Below are 21600 nucleotides of genomic sequence, written 5' to 3'. Positions count from 1 at the left end.
TAACCCTGTCTTACGAAATAGATGTCAGATGTCAAAAGCCTAGTCCAACCCATCACGTAACTAGTTTGTGGTGAGCAGGATCAGACCTGGGAAAGTGTGCCAGGTGCCTGCAGTAGCCCAGCTGCCACTTCCATATGCTGCTGACCTTTCTCACCCTGCTCTCTTAAGCACATCAGCAATAGACATATGGTCTTTTCAATGATACCCAAAAAATGTGCTGAAGTGAACTCGTTACAAAGGAGTCAGGCATCTCTGGCCATCAGTAAAGGTCCAGGCCAAGAGTATAGTAAGCCCGGGAGGACCAAGGACCAAAAGACCTACATCAGACAGATACCTTTAGTGCTACACCACCTTGCCCAAAGAGCTGCAAGGGATGTTTATCAAGGTGAAGTGTTCTGACCATAAGCCATCAGTCTGAGAACATCTGATGTTATTACTGGTAACTGATGTTCACTGTGGTAGTTCTGGTCCCCAAATGATCCCTGTAGAATGTTGTAGCAGTAGCATATGATCTAACAAAGGAATGATTTTGGAAAAAATATCAGCAAAAAACAGTATGAACAAGCTATATGCCCCCTAACTATAAAAAGTTTTCTGCAGGTTTGAAACCTCATATTTCTATGATTTCTTCACGAATCTTCACCTAGTACCCCATGATGATGAAGCCAAAGGAGGCTTAGAATTTCATAAAAAAATTCAAGCCAGCAACAGCCACTTTCTGGGGAAAGGACAGTATGAAAACCCATTTTTATCTCCTTATCAAGTCAAAATCCAATCTTGGTGAATATGTTAAGAGACAGTTGTTTACTAGTAGCACGCCATTTAAGTTATTTTCATGACAACTCAGTGAATATTATTGCTGAATCATAACCAGCCGTTTTTATAAAGAACAAATAGGAACAGAAAAATCATCAGGTCAGAGGTGAATAAAGGGTTAACTTATTATCTTTATATCAATATTCAGGCTTATTTAGGTACTATTCCAACCAATTAGAGGCTTTTATAGTCAAATTGTGACAACTCCCCTTGGCATTGGGACACAGCTACAACACATTTACTATTGTTGTTGAGAATGATGTAAAAACTATTTCAATCTTCTCCATTCAGACAGGGAATCAGACAGAAAACAAACTATCAGGTGGGAGAAGGCGTGTGCTAGCTTCAGATCCCAGCTTTAATAATGACAGGACTGCTGAGAATAGACTAGTCATTACAAACGCACACACATGCACAAAGGTAACCAGCCATTAAGACCCCCGCACAGGGCTATATGAGGGCAGGGAGCAGCACTCACAGCTCCTTTTGTCTGGGAGGCTGCTGCAGGTAAAAACCTTTTGTCTATATTCTATCTGCCTTTTCATGACAGAGAAAACCACTGATTGGTATTTTCTATTTAACTTGATATTACAGCTGGTTTCTCTAATGATTCTAGAAGTAGAATTTTACACTTCAAAAGGGTTTCAAAAAGAAAAGCAAATGTTACTTTTGGATGTTCATGCTATTTTTATGGGTTGACAGTCAAAAGATGGAAGCACTAAAAGAAGAGGGTTGGGGAATGACAGGAAAGTAAGTCCACCAGTTGGAGTGAAATACCCAGACATATTGCTTATGGTCTGCTCCAAAAATCAAAGGGCTATGGAGAGCCTAATGTTTCTGGACATTTATTTTTCCAGTCTATGCTACTGGAGAAGCAACTCAGTTCTTTAATATTAAATCTCCTTAAGAAGCTGAATTCTGCCAAAGTAAGCAGTGAAGTGAGGGTGGGGTATCACCAAAAAAGGTCAAAATTTTGAAAATATAAGGTAATAGAAAAAAGTTTGCTTTCATAAAAGTACCTGAACACGTAAAATAAACTATCGACAAAACTCTAGCAATACCCAGTGCTACTGGAGATAAAGAGTTTTATAGGGTAATCTGAGTATGACTCTGGTACTTGGTCCACTACAGGGATGAGGTGGTGGCTGGTAGTGGCCTGTCTGTGGCTGCTAGTGGGGCTGACCATAGCTGATGCTCAGGCCACACATCGAAACCAAGATGGTGGGATCCGAAGGGGAAAGAGGAAGCGGGACGGACAAGGTAAGTGTCTTCTTTGAGGCTAAGGCTAAGTACTGAGATCTTGATAATTCTCATGCAAGGAATTGTGAAGTTTGATCTAAAAATTGTAGTTCAACTCTGAGTCAGAGGCAAAGAAAATACAAAGGGAAAAAATGTGATTTTAAGGCTTTCCTATCATTTCAAGGTTTGTGTCAATTGGAAATGTTAAAGGAAATGTTACAGGAGACATTGTGTGAAAGCAGCAGTAAATATGGGCTGTTTGTTGAAGAACAGAGAAAGGCCAGGTCTGAGGTACAGATGGGTGGTAGAATAAGTATTAGTAGAATAAGTAATAAAATAAGTAGTAGAATAAGTAAGTATATAAATTTGACCCTTTCTAGTTTTAGTCTAGTTTTAGTCAACGAAAACTCAAAACATTTTAGTCTAGTTTTAGTCAACGAAAACTCAAAACATTTTAGTCTAGTTTTAGTCAACGAAAACTCAAAACATTTTAGTCTAGTTTTAGTCAACGAAAACTCAAAACATTTTAGTCTAGTTTTAGTCAACAAAAACTCAAAACATTTTATTCTAGTTTTAGTCGACAAAAACTCAAAACATTTTAGTCTAGTTTTAGTCAACAAAAACTCAAAACATTTTAATCTAGTTTTAGTCGACAAAAACTCAAAACATTTTAGTCTAGTTTTAGTCCATAAAAAGTCCTCACATTTTAGTCTAGTTTTAGTCAACGAAAACTCAAAACATTTTAGTCTAGTTTTAGTCAACGAAAACTCAAAACATTTTAGTCTAGTTTTAGTCAACAAAATCTCAAAACATTTTAGTCTAGTTTTAGTCAACAAAAACTCAAAACATTTTAGTCTAGTTTTAGTCCATAAAAAGTCCTCACATTTTAGTCTTTCCTTCGAGTCCAAGCATTTATTTTCTTGCCTCAATCTGGAACCAAATCATGGTAGTGTGTTCTCTACACCCTGCCAAACCTGGGGTCCCTGCTTTCTATAGCTGAGAGCAATAAGAGATACAGCTGCATTGTTTTTTGACAGATTTACCAACAGTAAAGAAATATCACAGATTTTGTCAGACCAAAACTACATTGCATTTACGTCTGGTTTTAGTCATCTTGATGAAAAATAAACTTACTTTTTATTAGTTTAAGTCATCAAAGGTCTATTTTTGTTAGTCTTAGTCTAGTTTTTGTCATGGAAAAAAGGCTGTTGACAAATAGTTTTAGTCATAGTTTTAGTCAACTAAATTAACACTGTAAGCAAGTACTTTGAATCAGCTTTTGGTGGAAATGGATGACTAAAACAACATTTTAAGTCTCAAGTGAGAAACTTATGCTAACGACTCAGCAGCGGACAAATTGTCTGTTTATACTCTTGTAATAGGATGAATGGGTATCAACTGAATAAAACAAATAAACAAGAAACATATCCGATAACTAATAATCAAGCTGAAGTTTCTTGGAAGTTGTAAATCTGTTATTAAGGATGGGAATCTACATGTGGTTTAGGTCGTCGCCACGCAAGAGGAGGACGCCCCCGACCTATGAAGATTAGACTGATTCCTGGTCCCAGCATCCCTGTAGAGTCAGAGGACAACCATGGAAACACTCTGTTCCTGAACTCCTACAAAAACGTTCAAGAGCAGCACTCAACTTACAATGTAATCCCAGGTCAGTAAGACTATTGGAAGATTGCTGTTAACTCCATAACTCAGCTAAATATGAGCAGCGAGCAAATTTTAAACAAGGCTTCAGACCCCAGTTACTCATTCTAGAGGGTTAAGCACATTCGATTCTAGAAGTTAAACATATGACCTTATTACTGACTTAAGAACTGCCTATTAAAATATTTATTTACAAACCACTCACTATGGCCAGTTTTCAAAACAATTTAACTAGTCCATCTGTCTCTGTGCATGAATATTTATGCGTAAACCAACATGGAAACAGACAGAGAAACTTAGAATTCAAAACTTTTAAGTGGTACAGTGAAACAGTTTCCCAGTCAATAAAATTTAAAACCATTAAATAAAATCTTTGCAATCAAATAGAATGCAGAAGTTTAGACTTAGGACAGCGCAAACGCAGCTCTGAGGCTTTGTCTTCCTCTTGTAATGAAGCTACTTGTTATTACAGCTCTGTAATTTAATGACGAATCATCAAATTCCTCCATGAACAGAAGGAAAAATCATCTGTGGGAAAAGAGCTTGTCACAAAATAAGTCCAGAAAAAAACCCACAAAGAGATGAGGAAAGAGACTCCACAGAAGAACCTCAGAGCCACGTGGAGCCTTCAGCCTCAAACAATGAAGTCAGCATTATGTAATTAAAAAGGGATGGTAGTGTTGGTGGCATTTTGTTGTTCTGTGCTTTGACAGTTATTTTTGTCATGTAGCTGCACTTGGATCTGTTTTTGATTACTGTCTGAGATATAGGAGCTTGACTCTTTGTTCAAACCAGCAGACCAAACTATAATATTTCAGCAACCAAACAGATCAGCTTACAGAAACTGAAATGTCAGACTAACATGACTTAAAGCTTGTTTTGGTCTGTGATGCACTCAATCCCCTATCTTGAAGTCAAATATGTAATTTCATTTAACTGAAGATGTAACCAAGGTATGCTACATCTCTCAAAGTAGTACATTAAATCCACCCTGACTAAAACTTTGGATCCATTTCTCTCTTTACAACTTTATCAATTAGTGTTAATTTGTTTATGGAATTATGGCTTAATACATCCTGACTGAAAAAAACAATATAGTACCAGGTACTAGAGTGTAAAGATTCCCTCCTTTACCTGAGGAGAGTAATAAACAACATGGATTTAGAAATTTCATTCTTTGATGAGTAAAGTTTAAGGTGACTGGTATACTGTGCCCTTACATTGCTGTTTTTAAAACTATCATTAAATGCACAGTATTTAGAATCTGCAGTCAGGGGATTCTCAAACAAAACAAAAACAAAAAAGGTGACACTATAGATACACTGCTCAGCTCCATCAATCAGCTGCTTACTTCTTATTTCAAATTGAATATTCTGTTCACCAAAAACTACAATTCAGTAAACCAACATTTTGGTTTCACTGAACCAGGAAGGGCATTTTTAACAGCTTATCTCCCTCATTTTATAAATTTTATCCATGAAACCAAAATGTTGGTTTACTGTTGAGTAACTACACCTTATGTCATGTAGTTTTACTGAACAGAAACCTAAGTTTAAAACTAGAAGGTAGCTGCACAGGTTGGCACGCTGAACAGTGCATCTGGACTCCACGCAACCTGGAAATACCTAATAAGGCTTTAACAGTACAGGGGATGGAGTGGAGCTCGGTGTTATGTGGGTGAGCTTTGGAGGTTTAACTCCTAACTGATGACAGAGAATAACTGTGGGCAGAAACATGAATAAGATGCAGCAATGGAAAGGCAGCTTCCAGTAGCAGTGCTCATTCCATTATCTAGAAGGATTTCAGGTTGTTTATGTCACACTGACTGACTGACCAGGGATGAGTATCAACATCAGTACCGGTGCCAGCACATCCACTGAAATAACACAGATTTTAATGCTTCGTTTAGATTTCCTGCCACCCAAACATGAACCTCTGCTGCTCCAAATAAAAGCCATGAAAACAGATTATCTAGGTTCAGTTGTGCACTGATGTTATTTCAGCAGAACATGAATATCTCTTACCGTTTTGCTGTTCAGAGCAGTGTCTCTCTTTGCCAGGCTTTCACTACCAAGGACACAATCACTGATGGATACATTTAGCTCCAGTATATGGATTTGCTTGAGTTCCTTACATAAATATGTTACTCCAACTCCCTTTTCTTATCCCATGTTCCACTTTTATCTTTTAAAGATATTTCTCAGAATATCTATGACACAGATACAGCTTTTATCCACTCACCGACTTTTAACAAACTTTTTCTCTTAAAAATATTGATTAGGGCAGCGTTCAAGGTTCCTGCACTGTTCAGAAAGTATCAACTCAGGAAAACCTTGGTGTTTATTGTTGCAACATGTTTGACTACAGTGATAGTTACATTTGTAGAAATAAACAAATGGCAAAACAAGGAGGAACACTAGAGTAAGTGAAAAAAAAACCAAGATTATGGGATGGTACTGTCAATCTGCAACATTAATTACCAGGATGAACCTGTCTAAGATTCTTTAATTTTTTTTTTTTTTTTTTTTTAATCATGCGTGCATTAAAATTGAGAGTGAATGTTATGGAAAATGTGAAAAAAAAGGGTTTTTTTCTTAGAAGTACAGTGTATAAAATCTGGAATACATGCAACAGTCAGTAAGAGTCTAGGTTGCACTGCCCTCCTCTGGTGGTAACCATGGCAACCAGTTGAAGTTTAAAAAAATGTTAATCTGTTATTTGGTCCCTACCAATTGCTATCAGAAAAAACAACACTATACCCAACCCTAAATGACAGCCACAGTAGCAAGACATGACCTGCTACAAAAATTGAGATTTTTTCTGGTTTGGAAAACTGTTGTAAATATCTGAGGTAATTTAAGAACTTAATTTATACTTCTACGTACATATGAATCAATATTTTTTAATATATATGGTTATTTCAGAGAACAAAGTCTACATGCACCTTTAATGGAATACTAATTTAGTGTCTATTTACTTTAATACCTTGATTATCTCAAAGGTGCATTGTTACAAACTTGGTAATATAAAACATAATATTTATAACTGGGCCTACCTATTTTCGTAATTCTTCTCCTATAAATACAAAATTTATTTTTTTAATCAACTTGGGATAAATCTTTTATTCATAGAGTGGGAAGGTTCCCTCGATGGATTCAGCCGACTTCGATTTTTGCATCATGCATGTTTCTACAGTACCACAGAAGGGACCAAATAACAGATAAAATTTTTTTTAAACTTCAACTGGTTGCCATGGTTACCACCAGAGGAGGGCAGTGCAACCTAGACTCTTACTGACTGTTGCATGTATTCCAGATTTTATACACTGTACTTCTAAGAAAAAAACCCTTGTTTTTCACATTTTCCATAACATTCACTCCCAATTTTAATGCACGCATGATTTAAAAAAAAAAAAAAAAAATTAAAGAATCTTAGACAGGTTCATCCTGATAATTAATGTTGCAGATTGACAGTACCATCCCATAATCTTATTTTTTTTTTCACTTACTCTAGTGTTCCTCCTTGTTTTGCCATTTGTTTATTTCTACAAATGTAACTATCACTGTAGTCAAACATGTTGCAACAATAAACACCAAGGTTTTCCAACAATCATATGCCCCTGGCCCTGTCTTCACTGAACTAACCAAAAACTTTGAATAGTTGTGCTGAATAATCTAGTATGTCAACCTTCTTTCCAAACAATTGGAACAAAACTGGCTAAACCTCAACATTCTTCCAAAGCATAATTACCTAAATCAGACTCTAAAATGGAAAGATTAAATAGTATGACATCAAGAGGGGTTTGAACCAACAGCACTTTAATATACAGGTTGTTTTTGCACAAAACTACACATACTTATACTGTCAATAACAGGATGAAGCAGAAATTGTTCACGGATAGTCAAACTTACAGCTTGGCTCTATTTTGTTTAAGCTGCACTTCACTAAAAGATAGCAGCTCATGTAAAATGTGCTCTATAATTACTAAAGTAGTGCAATGAAATGGTACGACAGTGACATTTCCACTGTTTGTCATCCTACAAAACCTCTTAATTCAGACAGGAATGATCTTTGGCTGTCATGGGCTCCAAATTTGAATAATATCTTGTCTTTCTGGTTAACCTATCATCCAAAAAACACATTTACAGTACTACAAAATAGAGGAAATCTGCATTCTTCTATTAAAGAAATTACAAACAAACAAATATTGGTGTTCTTTAGTTGAAAAGTTTATACTCATTGTTAATTTATTGTTTGTCAATCAATTGATCAATTAGTTGCTTCACTACTAGTAAAACACATGAAAGTATGCACTAAACAGCCCAGAATTATGGTGCTACATCTACGTCTGACGACTGCCCTATAATTTAAATAAAAAAGCTACAATTTACAGGACAATAAAGATATTGTTTGGCAGTAGAACAATATTTTACAAAGAAAACAAAAGCTCTAAAGTATCAGTGCCCCAACATAGATGACAGCCTTTCTGCTTTCAGAAAAAGAACAGACAGAGGAGAGACCATATTTAAAAGAAATAACCTGAGCTTTTTAACTACCTGTGTTTCTATGGAGGTAACAAAGAGCATACCATTAGAAAGGATAGATGACAGACAGAAAAGACCTAAAATAGACACAAAGAGCCCCTTCCTGCTGTATCATAGTGGTTTACAGTGTTTTGTACTGACTCACTGCCAGTAAAAGCCTTAACCTGCCCCATTTCTAATTTTTGAAGGTGGAGTAAATGTAGAGGGAGGAGTGGAAACCCTACAAATCACTGCTTTGTGTGTTTCTGATAGTAAAGTACAGGCTTTAGATCTAACTACACACTCAACAATTACTGCACACGGGCTGCTGCTGCAGCTGGGGAGAATAACAAAGCATGTCAGCATCTCAGACTAAAGGTGTGAGCTACAGGATGCTGGCTGGAATCTTCCTTGTTGTAGTTCTCTGAATCACTGCCTATTTAACCGGTTTGTTTGCTCAGCTGATTTGCTCATTGACAGCTGTTTCCTCCAACAAAGTCAATCAAAGCTTTGTTGCAGAAAGAAAAAAAAGGAAGCTTCACCTTCCTTTAAAATGGGAACAAAAACAACATGAGATATTTCCAGCTGTACAGGATGCTGGTGTTAAGTAAATGGCACCTGTGAGTGTAAGCGCACCTCGGTAGATGGTTAAATTCACTGGCAGACTCAAGGCCTATTGGCACTGTTTTACTGTAAAGCAACATTATTTCTCAGGGTGAACATCTGGATCTCTACAGTGAAACAGCAGTCTGGGAGTGGTGTTAGCAGCTGAAAAGTACAGATGTACACTTAAACTATTCATTTTGCATGTGAAAAGAAGCACTACGTTAAGTGACTGACTGTTTTGCCAATAAGTGACTAGCTATATCACTTTAGTTATTGTAGGTTCTTTTATTTAGTTAACTTGGTGAAGGTAAAGGAGCTGAAAAAATTATCACTGCTGCTGTGAGCCAGTACATTTAAATACACAGTAAAGTTGACCCACAGATATACAGTGCCTTGAAAAAATAGTATTTGCGCCCTCCTGATTTTGCTTCGTGTTTGCATATTTGTCAAACTTCAATGCTTAAGATCATCAAACAAATCTTAAGATCAGACAAAGATAAATATATGAGTAAATAAAAAAGTCAGTTTATCAATTATGATTTCATTTATTGAGGGAAAACAGCCATCCAAACCTACCTGGCCCAGTGAAAAAAATTCTTCTGGGCTCTTTTATGTCCTCCTGGATGAATTGTCGATGGGCTCTCCTGGAGAGATTCACCACAGTGCAAGTTTTCTCAATTTGTGGATAATGCCTCTCACTGTGGTTCACTGCAGTCCCAAAGCCTTAAAACTAGCTTTGTAACCTTCTTAAGACTGACAGATGGAAAATAATTTGATTCTCATCTGTTTTCTAAATTTTTTTTTAATTGCACCATGATGTGATGCTTTTTTTAATCTTTTAACTTGCTTCACTTTGTCAGACGGGTTCTATTTAAGGGACTTCTTGTTTCTACAGATCTTGCAGTGGCTGGTGAAATTGAACCCCATGTTAATTCACGATTTAACATGAGGTGGCAATGACTTTTTCAGATTGAGCCAGGTAGCTTTGGAAGGCTTTTTCCCTAAAGACAAAAATCATCATTTAAAACTGGATTTTGTATTTACTCAGGTTATCCTTGTCTAATGTCATTTTTGTTTATCTGAATCATGTAAGTGTGACAAGTATGCAAAAAATATGAAATCAGAAAGGGAGCAAATACTTTTCATGTCATCATAGCTTGAGTGCTTGATTGTCCTTATCCTCAGGAAAATCAACTGGTGAAAACATTCTTACCTCCATTACAGTAAGTGGCGATTCAGCTCAGTCACTGTGGATCCTTTTCCTGCTGACCTTTCTTACAAGTTAGCAGGAAACTAACCAGTTGTATGTTGAATAGTCAAAACACTGATAAACTTTACAAATCCCTACATTTCATATACACTCTTTGCTTTAATTTTCATACAAATAAGATGAAAGCCATCCCTCTAGCTTATGGTGACATCTTAAGGTGAATGACAATGATAATCCTGATTTGCTTGGCATTTATGCTGTTCAACTTCTGGGTCAGAGACTGTGTGAGAAATTCAAGTTGATGCAGTTTCAGTTGGACTAACATGCTTACATGCATTTTGAAAGTCTATAAATAGTTGGACTAAAACAACTTTTTCCAGCTGCATGTAAACTAAGTGAATGTGAGACTCATCAATAAAGTTACAGAACACCTGTAAACCACTGATCTGACTGTTACGTGTCTGTGTTGTTTCAGGTAAGCAGGGCCACTGTGTGTACCAGGGTCTGACCATGTTCGACCAGGCCGTCTGGTCTCCACAGCCCTGTGTGACTTGTCAGTGTACCAGAGGACGGGTGGTTTGTGACAAGATCACCTGTCCGATGACACGCTGCCATTTCCCCTTCACTCCTGCCGGGGAGTGCTGCCCTGTCTGCATGGAGCCAGGTAGCAACACAACATGTGGCAAAGCCATGATGCAACATCCAGAGGCGATAGAGAGGAGCAATGTGCCTGCCAGCCAGGGCCAATAGTTAACAATTTTATTCAACTTAAACATGATTCATCTGGATATGCCTTGCCTGCAGTTTTAACCAGTGAGACAAAAGACATAGAAACAGTGCAATGTCAGCTATCCAACAGGCATGTGGTGACAGATCGGGTTCAGTTTTTGCCTAATCAGAACAATTCTGCAGTGAAAATGATGCATGCATTTAAGTAATTATTCCAACCATTTTGCCACAAATTCAACCAATTCAACACTTACTACATAACAATTCAGCGGACAATTAAATCATTATGGTTGCATTCACATTGAGTTTCTGGCAGCATGCATAAAACTAGTTAGAACAAGGAATTTGTTTAAACCTTTCTTTGTCCACATATCTAAAATACAATGGAGAGTGAAATGTGGCTTGACTGATTAGCAGACTTGCACAAACAAAAATCCTCTAAGGCCTCTGTATGTTGCTTCTAGTCTTAATCATGGCTTTAAAAATGTGCTCAGAACATTTTGGGTCAGATGAATACACATGTTGTGAAACTTTTAATGTGTCTGTGTTGGGAGATAATCACAGGTTGTTTTCAACATGTTCATGATTGGCTTCAACTTATTAACCAAAATAGGGACTGAATGTACATCTGATTTAACAAAGATAGATTAGATGGGATGAGTTTTTATAGGGATATCACTCAAAGATATTTTTTTTACCTATGCATGCACAAATAACTAAAGTAATGTCTATTGATTAACTGATTTGGTATCCCAAGAAGGATACCCTCAATGGGTCCAGAAATAACAAAACTTCCAAGCATCTATAAGTCTATCATGTCTTAGACTTGAAGCAGAAAGTACATGCAGAGTTAATTTGAGTTATAGATTGGCTAGACCACTTATTTGGACTGCTTTCCTTGTCCCAGTATGCAGGAGAATTAACTTACTGACCATGAATGTCCAACTCTGTTTCAGTAATTGGGGATAAGCCTCCTTTCAGCTCGTTAAAATTGAACCTTCAGGTTAACTAAATAATTCCCACACCAGTCAATCAGTAAAAAGCAGCTAACTGGCTGTATGTTTAACGGACAAACTAATTCCTTCAGCTGACAGGGCATAATGCGCGTCCCCCGTCTCATCATATTGAAAACTTCGCTCTGATTTCTTCACAAAAGTTATGCTATATGACTTACTGTGGCATACAAAGTACTATGAAGCATGGGTGGAGCATCAAGGCTAGTTTGAGGTCTAGATGTGCCACATTGAATTGAACCCCAACCATATTATCTAGGTCTTTTTAGCTGCTTTCAAGAAATCACACTTAAAACAACTAAAGTCAGACAGTTATGATTACATGTACCTTTAAAGTCCAGTTTCAGTCAAAATAAAATACAATAAATCAACTTTTTAACATATTTTTAACATACTGAGTGTGAGCTGATTTACCAGTATCTTAACAAACCAGTGTAGAGGCTGGGCATTATGAATATCCTTCAGGCTCAGTGATTAATGCTTATCTGATCAGTTCCAGCTTAGTTTAATGTTACTATTTAGGACTTGATGACAGGTAATAGAAGTGGCAGATTGATGTGTCTGGATAAAAAAATCATATTACCTTCTCATATAAAAATGTCAAAACAGGTGTGTAAAGTTTCCCTAGATGATCTTGTGTAAACTCTATCCCTGTGAAGTTTCCTTTATTACTACTGCCACTGGCAACTGTTTCTCCTTAGAGCTCCATGTATCATGTTAGTTTATTTTGGCTAGAGCTAATGGATGTCTAATAAGGTGAAGCTTGTAGTAAAAGTTTCTTAAAAACAGAGTGTCACACACATGTATCTCCCTCTAAACTGTATCTTTATGGTTTTATACTTAATTTCCACGCAGTGAATGTGTTGTTGCAGAAACAACTGCACCCAACACAATACACAACATTTACAAATGCATGGATCGTTGTTAGACTTTCCAGCCTTCTTACTGCACATAGATTATTTATCTTAGGCAGGAAGTTATTTAACTGCTCTTACAGTAAGGGGAAAGCTGCAGTATCTGAATTGACAGTGACAAAACCATTGCTTACATATATTTACCACAAGATCACAACCTGCATGTATTCTGGACAAATGATAGAAATCAAAAATAGCTGTGTTGCACTAAGTATATGCATAGAAAACAGCATTTAGTAATGCAAACTGGATCAAATAGTCTATGGTGAGTTTGTATTATTTTGTATGACAGGATGTTTTCAGTGCAATGATACTGTATGTTGTTTAGGTACCTTTGCTTTGAAAAGCTTAAAATCATCAGGCAGCCAAAGTCTTGCATTTAATATTGTGAGTGTTCAAATTACAGAAGTGTCAAAAAAGCTGGGAATCAGTTAAACCAGTGGTTTCCAAAGTAGGGGTAATGAGATGCTGAACGGGGGCTGGTAAGATGAAAAATTAAAAGAAATGTTTTCATGATTTAGAGTGTCATATTTTATCTTATTTTAAAACATACAATGCTTAACAAATTTATTATACCACCACCCAAAGTAAGGTATATGCCACAGCTGCCCTTAATTAACAGCATTGGTAAATACCAAAATAATTTTTTATGTTTCTGTAATGGTTAACACACCTACTGTATATGTAGAAGCTCTTTAACCAAAATGATATTTTCAATGCTAAAATATAATTATTACTGTTAGCCATGAATTGTCAAATTTACTGATTTAAAAAAACCCTGAAAAATAGTAAAGCACATTATTATTTCTTAATATGTGAAATTACAGTTATTTACTTGCATTCCTAAACAGAAAAATGAGTTTTAGTGGTTGAATGTTATGCTTGATTAACTTCTGACTTCTTAGAGAGGCCCAGTGAGCTGGCTCAAATTTGGGTATAAAAAGGTGAATTCGGTTCGAAATTCCTCATTCCTGTTCAAAATGGTAAAATGTTTTTAGTTTAAGTTTTTAGTTTTAAACAAATTTTTGAAAGATTTCTAAAATATTTATGTTTTCTTGTTTTTATGACAGGTGGGCTACTAAATTTGTTAAGCACTGTACACAACAATAACTTAAATTTAAAATATAACCAATTATTTAGAGAGATTTATGCTGGTTTGAAAGTAATGTGCAAAAAACCCCTTATAATGTAAATTTTGACATGAATTTATCAATCATATGCTTTAACCAACCTCAGGGTTCCCCTGTTTCCGGCATCGCTACTGTGGGCGTGGTGGACTGAAAATGTTAAAAACCCTTACACGGTGTCCTAACAGCATGTGAGCATAAGACATCGCGTCCTCACTATCCACGCTGGAACCGTTAAATATTTAACTCACTGTCCTGTACGTTTTTCCTTTTCTCCATGAAAAAATTATTACATCGTCCTTATATTGACGAGCATTTGGCAGCTCTGAGCTCAACAGTTTTGTCTGTGTTGACTACAGAACATTTAAATTTGGATATGGACAGTGTTGGGGGTAATGTGTTACAAAGTAATCTGTTACAGTACTCAGATTACTATTCTGAGGTAATGAGTAATGCAACTTGTCAGTTTTACAAATCATTAATCCATTATTAGTTTCATTTTCGTTAAAGTAATCTTTTTGGTGAAAGAAAACTCCCCAGTTTCCTTTTTCTTACGGTCACGAGGAATAAAAGAAGCCCCTCAAAGCATCAGCACTGTTTGTCCTTTTCTTCCTGTATGCATGTTGGCACGCAGCACCCTGCCAGCAGAAGGTAAACACAGCTGTGCCAGTATGCATGTCACTAGCTTATTGAGCTAGTGAGACGGCAGAGAGGACGGCATTATGCTGCGGAATTATTCCCTTTATGTTGGATTTTATGAAAGGGACAAGATCAGCAGCCTGGTGCAATATATGTTTAAAAGCTGCTGTTTTGTTTTCATTGAATCAGCTGTGCAGCTGTTCCAATTATGCATGGTTCTTACGTACAGCGGTTGTGTGATTCTGTATGCCTCTGCTCAGGTTGTTGTCAGACTGTGAGCATACTAAAGAGCTGTAAAAGTTTTACGTATGTTAGTGGTGTTATCAGGCAGCAGAGACACTGATTATGGGCCATTAATCAGGTGGTTGATATATCAAGGGTTTAAGCATTTGGTAACGCAAAAGTATTCTATCGCGTTAGTTTTATAAGGGAACAGTAAAGTAACAAATTACTTCTCTCAGTTATACAACAAGTTAGTTTCAAAATTAATGTTACCCAACACTGGATGTGGACATTATTGCACAGCTATCTCCACTTTGTAAAACAAGCTAACAGGCTCTGCAAAGCGAGAAAAGTGAAGAAAGTCAAGGAAACATTCGGTTCCACACTCCTTGTACCTTGTTAGCTATGCATATGTTTCCTTGTTCTTCACCCTTCTCATCGGGACAACATGGGAATAAATGCCTCCCTGCTGTATTAATCACATGCTGTTAGGACACTACAATATGAGCCAATGTGGTCAAACTGATTTTGTCACTGATGCTTCCGTCAAGTTAGGACACAGTGTTAATTCAGACCATATCACATAATTGTCAAGTTAGCATGGTAATAAAAAATACATATGTGTGATAACATTTTAAAAACAAAATATTCTAATCATATTCAGATTCAGTATCAGCTGGTACCAACACTGGAGAACATGAAACAACCACCTTAAACTCCTATTGAAGAACACTTCAATAGTCTCTGTTCCAGACTGGTTTACAGCAACAGCCTGCTCTGTAGCTACAACAAGCTGGTCTCGTAACTGTAAGTCTGGAAAAACGTGGGTGTCTGTCTATTTGTCTACAACACTAACACAAAGTCGTCTTTGTCCATCTCTTGTCTGTCTGTCCAACTATCATCCTGTCCTTTTGCCCTCATAACTTCTATTTCTATCTTCCTCTTAGTTCTCTTTATTGTTCCTTTCCTTTTTTGGGTTATCTTATTACTTCCTTCCTTCCTTCTATCTCTTCTGTTACCTTCTTCTTTCCTCTCTTGCTCCCCTTTTCCTCTGATCGGCTGCCCCACACCACCCTACACCTGACCTAGAACCTGACCACAGCCTTGAACTTTCTGGTGACTCCCCAGTTCCCAACGACACCAACGAGGACATGACCCCGCTGACCCAGGACGAGATCCAGGGAATCCTCTGGCGGGAAGAAGAGGAGCATAGAGAGGAAGAGGAGCGCTTAAGGAAGAAGGATGAGGCTAGGAAAAAAAAGAGGAAGCACAGGAAGGAGCAAGAAGAGAAGCAAAGGAAGATAGTGGAGGAGAAGCGTAGGGAAGAGGAGGAGGCTCTGAGGCTGCAGTTGGAGACAGAGGAGGAAGAGTGGAAGGAGCAGGAGGAGAGGAGGAGAGAGGAAGAGGAGAGGAGAAGAGAGGAAGAGGAGAGGAGAAGAGAGGAGGAGGAGAGGAGAAGAGAGGAGGAGGAGGAAAACAGAAGGAAGAGAGAGAAAGCAGAGAGGGAGAAAGAAAGGGAGTTAGAAGAGGAAAGGAGGAGGCAGGAGGAGAGACTCAGAGAGGAACTAATAGAACTGATGGAGGAGGAAGAGAGAGTCCAGGAGGAAGACAAGCAGAAGGAGTGGAGCAAGCAGGAGGAGAAGAGGAGAGAGGAGGAAGAGAGACTGAGGGAGGAACTACAGGAACTGGTAGAGGAGGCAGAAGAGCAAAAGCAGGAGATAGTAGAGGAGGAGGAGGAGGTGTGGCTAAGGGGAGATGTGTTTCAGATGCCTCCAAAAGAACCTGAGGAACCTGAAGAACCAGAGCTCCTGCCTACTCCGATACCAAGACCTGCTACGCCAGAGGAGCTGGAGAGTGAAACAGAGGTTGAGGAAGAACGAGAGGTGGAGGTGGAGGTGGAGGTGGAGGTGGAGGTGGAGATAGAGGTGGAGAGGGAGGATGCGGATGCGATGGACAGAGAAAGTCTCCCTCACGGCTGCGATTTCTCAGATGTCACTGTGACATGTGACAACGCCAAACTCACCTACTTCCCTCCACTATCCATACCTGAACTCAAATCTCTCAGTCTGGAGGGTAAGTCAGCGCCATGATACACTGAACAGAAAGTGACAGAAACATCATGTATGAAAAGTGCAATAGAAATAAAGACTGACTGATTGATAATGCCAGTGAGAGCTTTGCAATGTATCCTTTTAAAAATCTCTAACACAAACACATCACAAGCCCAAAGGACAGAGTTTATATACTCTGAAACTCATATCAAACCTGTCTAGACTCTATTTATAACGCTAACTAAGGCTGGCCACACACGTGTCGATTTTCAAATCTTCCCATACAAGATGTCAGAAGGAAAACAAACATGGAGGACTCTAGAAACCCTCGAGTGGCTGTCCAAAACTCATAACACAAGGAAAATAATCTTGATGAAACCCTGGCTTGAATGAAAGTGCAGTTAGTGAGCCATGACATGCAGCGGGTGACGCTACCCGGTCTGTTTATTCTCTTTGGTTGTTGCGGGTTTTTGTGGAGGCATTACAACCAAGAATCACTGACACCAACTGATTTGATATTTATGATTTGAGGTCAGTGAGGCTTCGACACGACTTGGAGCAGCAAAACAATAGCATCAACACCACTTAAAAAGTTTGTAATGAGCCTCCACTTAGACACACCCCCATGTTTGTCGACGGGGCAAATCTGGCCTAAAATCATGCTTAAATTGGGTAGTGTGTGGCAATCTTTAAGTGCCTGATTCAGTAATCAAGAGCATCAGCCAGTTTTTATTCACATGGCAGTGAATCATAACAAAAATAATTTCAAGACACCTGAAGAAAAAAAAACAGATCATCATAAAAAAGAACATTATTAAGAGACTAAATGTCAACCCACCATGTGCTACCACCAAGGGCTAACAGGCAGAAAACCCCCAGCAGTACCTGACTATTTCATGAGCAGCCAACACAGCATTTAATTCAATGCCTCTATGGACCTGCTAAAGCAAGAAAGACTAGAGAAAAGATTGTCAATTTCCATATACTACAGCTAGACTTCCAGTAGTCCAGTGAATAGGCTGTTCCTAGAATCATTTGATGATAATCTGTAGGATTTTTTTTTTTGCACTCGCAGTGCTCAGGACTGTAATTTCAGAGCACTTCTAGCCAGTGCTTACTGTTAGTATGTTATAAAAAAAGATTCCCACTTTCTTCAGTAGAATCTGTAATGTTGTTTTAACACAGCCCTATGTGCTTCATATTTCTATATTTCATAGAAATATCACACAGAAGACATGCTGACAATGTTAAAGAATCCCGCCCTAATACAGGCAGCAGCTGCAGACGTGAAAACTACCCTCAAAAAAGACAAAGAAAGACGAGTCAGATTGGTTTTTCTTATGCTTTTGTCAGAAGTCCTGCCTCCTTCTTGATTCTAGTGCTGTGTCAAAAGGTGATCGGTTTAAGCGCAGCGACAAAAGCAGCTGACGCTCAGGGCGCTTTTTCTGCCCAGGGCGGTCGATACCTTGACTACACTGGTTTTGAATTAAAAATCAGTGCTCCCAGTGCTTAAAAAAAAAAGCCTGATGTGGACACAGGTCCTCAGGGGTAGTCTCCTGGCTAACATTTGCAGACTGAGATATATTTTTTGCCAGTCCTGGCATGGCTTTACCATCCTAACAGATGGTTCAGTGGGCCTGCCAACCATGCAACTATTATGAAAATAAAAGCTCATACTGTTTCAAGAAGACGGGAGTTATTATCTGAAACAGAAGACAGTAAATGTGTACTCTTGTTGCTTCCCAGTAATAATGAATATTTAGATTTAAGGTTTTAATTGCTTGAATTGAGGAAGGACCACATGTCCCTGTGAACCTCCATCAGCCCCTCTGTGCAGCTGGGCCCCAGAATGATTTCCACTTTTGCCCCTCTCTGGCATTGGTTCCAGGTGCCTGTATGCACAAGCACAGTCACCTGGATTAAAATCTGCTGCATTTATTATTATTATTATTCATAATGCCTCTTACTGCTGCCTTGGGTTGGTGTAAGGCCAGGTATACACTGTGTAATTTCTTGCTTAATGTGACTGAATTGGATTCAGCTGTACATCATGAGCTGACATTTGATTAAGACATTTTTACAATTGTACAGTGTATGCCAGCCCTGAGACAGTGATTTACAGCATGCAGACTGAAAAAACAAACTATGTTTTCCATTTCTCTTTTGTCCATTGCACTCAGCTTAAAGCCTGGAGGTTCCCACTGATAATTTATAGAAATAGTCAACAAATGCATAGCTTCATGTTTAAAAGCTCAAACATTTCCACTTCAGCTTTAAGTAAATGTCACTCAATGAAATCTTACATTTGTCAGAGACCATTTTCAGCAGTGCATCCATCCACATTTGACGTTCCAGGGAGTATTTCCAGCCGCAGAATTGCGCATGTTTGATAATGAAGGAACAGTGCAACTGTATGAGTCATTAATGAGTTTTTAATAGCTTTTGGACAACGAATGACCTCTAAGGCACAGATAAAATCAAGCCCTGGCAGCACATGCAGTTATTTGTTAGAGTATCAATTTATTATTGCTGTGAGTTTTTGCATCTGGGTTGGAAAACTACCTGTCAACATTATGTTTTGTCTCCACAACAACTTGCCAGTAATTACAAGAAACATATATTTTCCATGGCCTAGTTATCATCTGCTCAGTGCAGAATTTCAGCTGTAGGAAATTGATTTAAATTCTTATTTTCTATAATGTCAAAGTAAAAGACTGATAATACTTTCTTAGAGGGGCTATTCTAGAAGTAGAGGAACCTTAAGAGAGTACATTTATGGTAAATGGCTGAACACAAAAGCCACAGATATGATTGGAACTAGGACAAATTACACAAATAAATACAGACCACTCATGGAAAGACACCATCAACAGTTGTGAAACACATTTAAGACACAGAGAAAAACACTGCTACTACAGAGAGCCAGCCAAATCTTCTGTCTTCATTCATCACTTACTGACATTTTTCTGACCTGCAGGCAACAACATCAGCAGCATCCCAGCTGCAGCCTTTAATGGCATCCCCAACCTGGAATGGATCAACCTGAAGAAGAACAAGCTCACCTCTGCTGGCATCGATGCTAAAGCCTTCAAAGTAAGACATACTGACACACTAAACTTTTATGGCCCTGGATGACTCAAGAAAATGTGATTTTAGTGAATGATGCTCAACAACTAAGGTTTAAAGACATTAATGTAAAACTGACTTACTGACCATGACACTGACAATATAAAGATCCAATAAACCGGAAATATGTCAAATGTTCTGTGATTTCCTTGCTCCAGTGTCATTAAAATTCTTCAGTGTCTCATGGACCACCAAGATAGATTATAAACATATGCCCTTCTAATGTACCTTGGTACAATACTTTGCTGTAGATATTGCAATTAACAATGAATGAATAATGTGAATAATGAAAGAAAAATAAACACTTTCTTTGCATGTTTTTGTTACTGAACTGCAAATCTGAAACAAACAGAAGCAAAAATTGGTATTTGTAATTTGTGGGATGACTTGGTGCTGTAACTGGCAGAAAACAGTATATATATGCTTGTGTGCGTGTACCAGGGTCTGAAGAACTTAAGGCGACTCTACATGGATGGGAACCTTCTGGAAATTGTGCCGTTTGAACTTCCTCCCACTCTGCAGGAGCTGAAGATTAATGAGAACAGACTGAAAAGCATCAAAGCAGATAGCTTCAAAGGTACTGATGCCTTATCCCATAATATAACATACTTTGGAAACCATAAGATAAATAGAGTCAAACCTGTCTTCAGAAAATGCTCCTTTAGAATATGGATTTGGCCAGCTTGCTAGGATAATGTTAGGAATCTTAAGTTCACAAAAGATGGAAGTAAACTTTGTCATTTTATCTGGGACAGTATTGTCACTATTTTCAAACTTGGAACTTCTCCACATTTATACAGATTAAAATATTAGTATGTGGTTAAAGGTTTTGCCAACTAAAAGAAGTGTAGACCTACTGCAACAACATTTTTCTAATGTAGCTTAGAACTTTCAAACTCAAGCTCAATTCTGCTATTTGTTTGATCATGACCTTCTATGCAAAACCATTGCAATTAAAGCTGGTCCTCCATGCAGCAGACCTGCCATGAATGGTAGCCAAATACTTAATGGGTTAACTTTTGTCATTAAGCAGAATGCTTTGCACTTTTTCTTTTGTGGCACACTTTTGAATGGAAAACTTACCCTAATTGTTGTCTACACACAGCTCAAACCATTTGTTATTTGTACAAGGTTTGGAGTTATTGAAATCTACCATGTTGTTCATCCATCTTTGAAGACTTCATATTTATACCGCAGTTGTGTTCTGCATGTTAACCATTTGTTATAGTTGAACAATTGTTTCCACTCTATTGATTCAGAGAAAAATTCCAGTTGAGGAAGAGTAACATTGTTCTTTTTCTGAGCAGGTCTGAGCAATTTGGTGATTCTGGAGTTGGAAGGAAATCTGCTGAGTGAAGGAAATGTAGCTCCTCTAGCTTTTGCTCCTCTTACCCAGCTCGCCTACCTCAGAATGGGCAGAAACCATTTCCGTACCATACCACAGGGTCTTCCCATGCCATTGCTGGTATGATGTTACATCTGTTTATTTGCTACTGTGTCTCTTTATCTTGACATCTTCTTGCCCTAACCTGGAATACCTCAACCTAGAGAAACATTTGACTTTTTTCAACTTTATGTGCTTAAAAAAATTCTGCCCTGATGTAGTGGAGGTATCACTATACTAGACCTTATACCTCAGCTGAGACTGGTTGAAAGCTTAAAAGGGTGTTTGGACTAGGACACTTGAGGTAATTTCTACCATAAATTGTTTTAAGTTAAATCA

The 21600-nt window shown here is 38.0% G+C and overlaps 2 protein-coding genes across 2 annotated transcripts in view; one reads left to right on the top strand and one right to left on the bottom strand.

Moving 5' to 3' along the window:
* The window catches only part of LOC121506790 (centromere protein P), a 133438-nt gene that overhangs the window by 17477 nt on the left and 94361 nt on the right, over positions 1–21600 (bottom strand). The window lies entirely within an intron of this gene.
* The window catches only part of ecm2 (extracellular matrix protein 2, female organ and adipocyte specific), a 32021-nt gene that overhangs the window by 4646 nt on the left and 5775 nt on the right, over positions 1–21600 (top strand). Inside the window, exons 2-9 of the mRNA XM_041782657.1 lie at positions 1948–2076; positions 3563–3724; positions 10532–10720; positions 15790–16565; positions 16638–16773; positions 19729–19844; positions 20319–20454; positions 21185–21342. Coding sequence (XP_041638591.1) covers positions 1950–2076; positions 3563–3724; positions 10532–10720; positions 15790–16565; positions 16638–16773; positions 19729–19844; positions 20319–20454; positions 21185–21342 — 1800 coding nt within the window. The 5' untranslated portion in view covers positions 1948–1949. The remainder of the gene's footprint in view (positions 1–1947; positions 2077–3562; positions 3725–10531; positions 10721–15789; positions 16566–16637; positions 16774–19728; positions 19845–20318; positions 20455–21184; positions 21343–21600) is intronic.

Source organism: Cheilinus undulatus, linkage group 3 (genome assembly GCF_018320785.1).
Source record: "Cheilinus undulatus linkage group 3, ASM1832078v1, whole genome shotgun sequence".
Lineage (NCBI taxonomy): Eukaryota > Metazoa > Chordata > Actinopteri > Labriformes > Labridae > Cheilinus > Cheilinus undulatus.
Note: the sequence above shows the minus strand (reverse complement) of the source record. Positions and strands in the feature narration are given on the sequence as shown.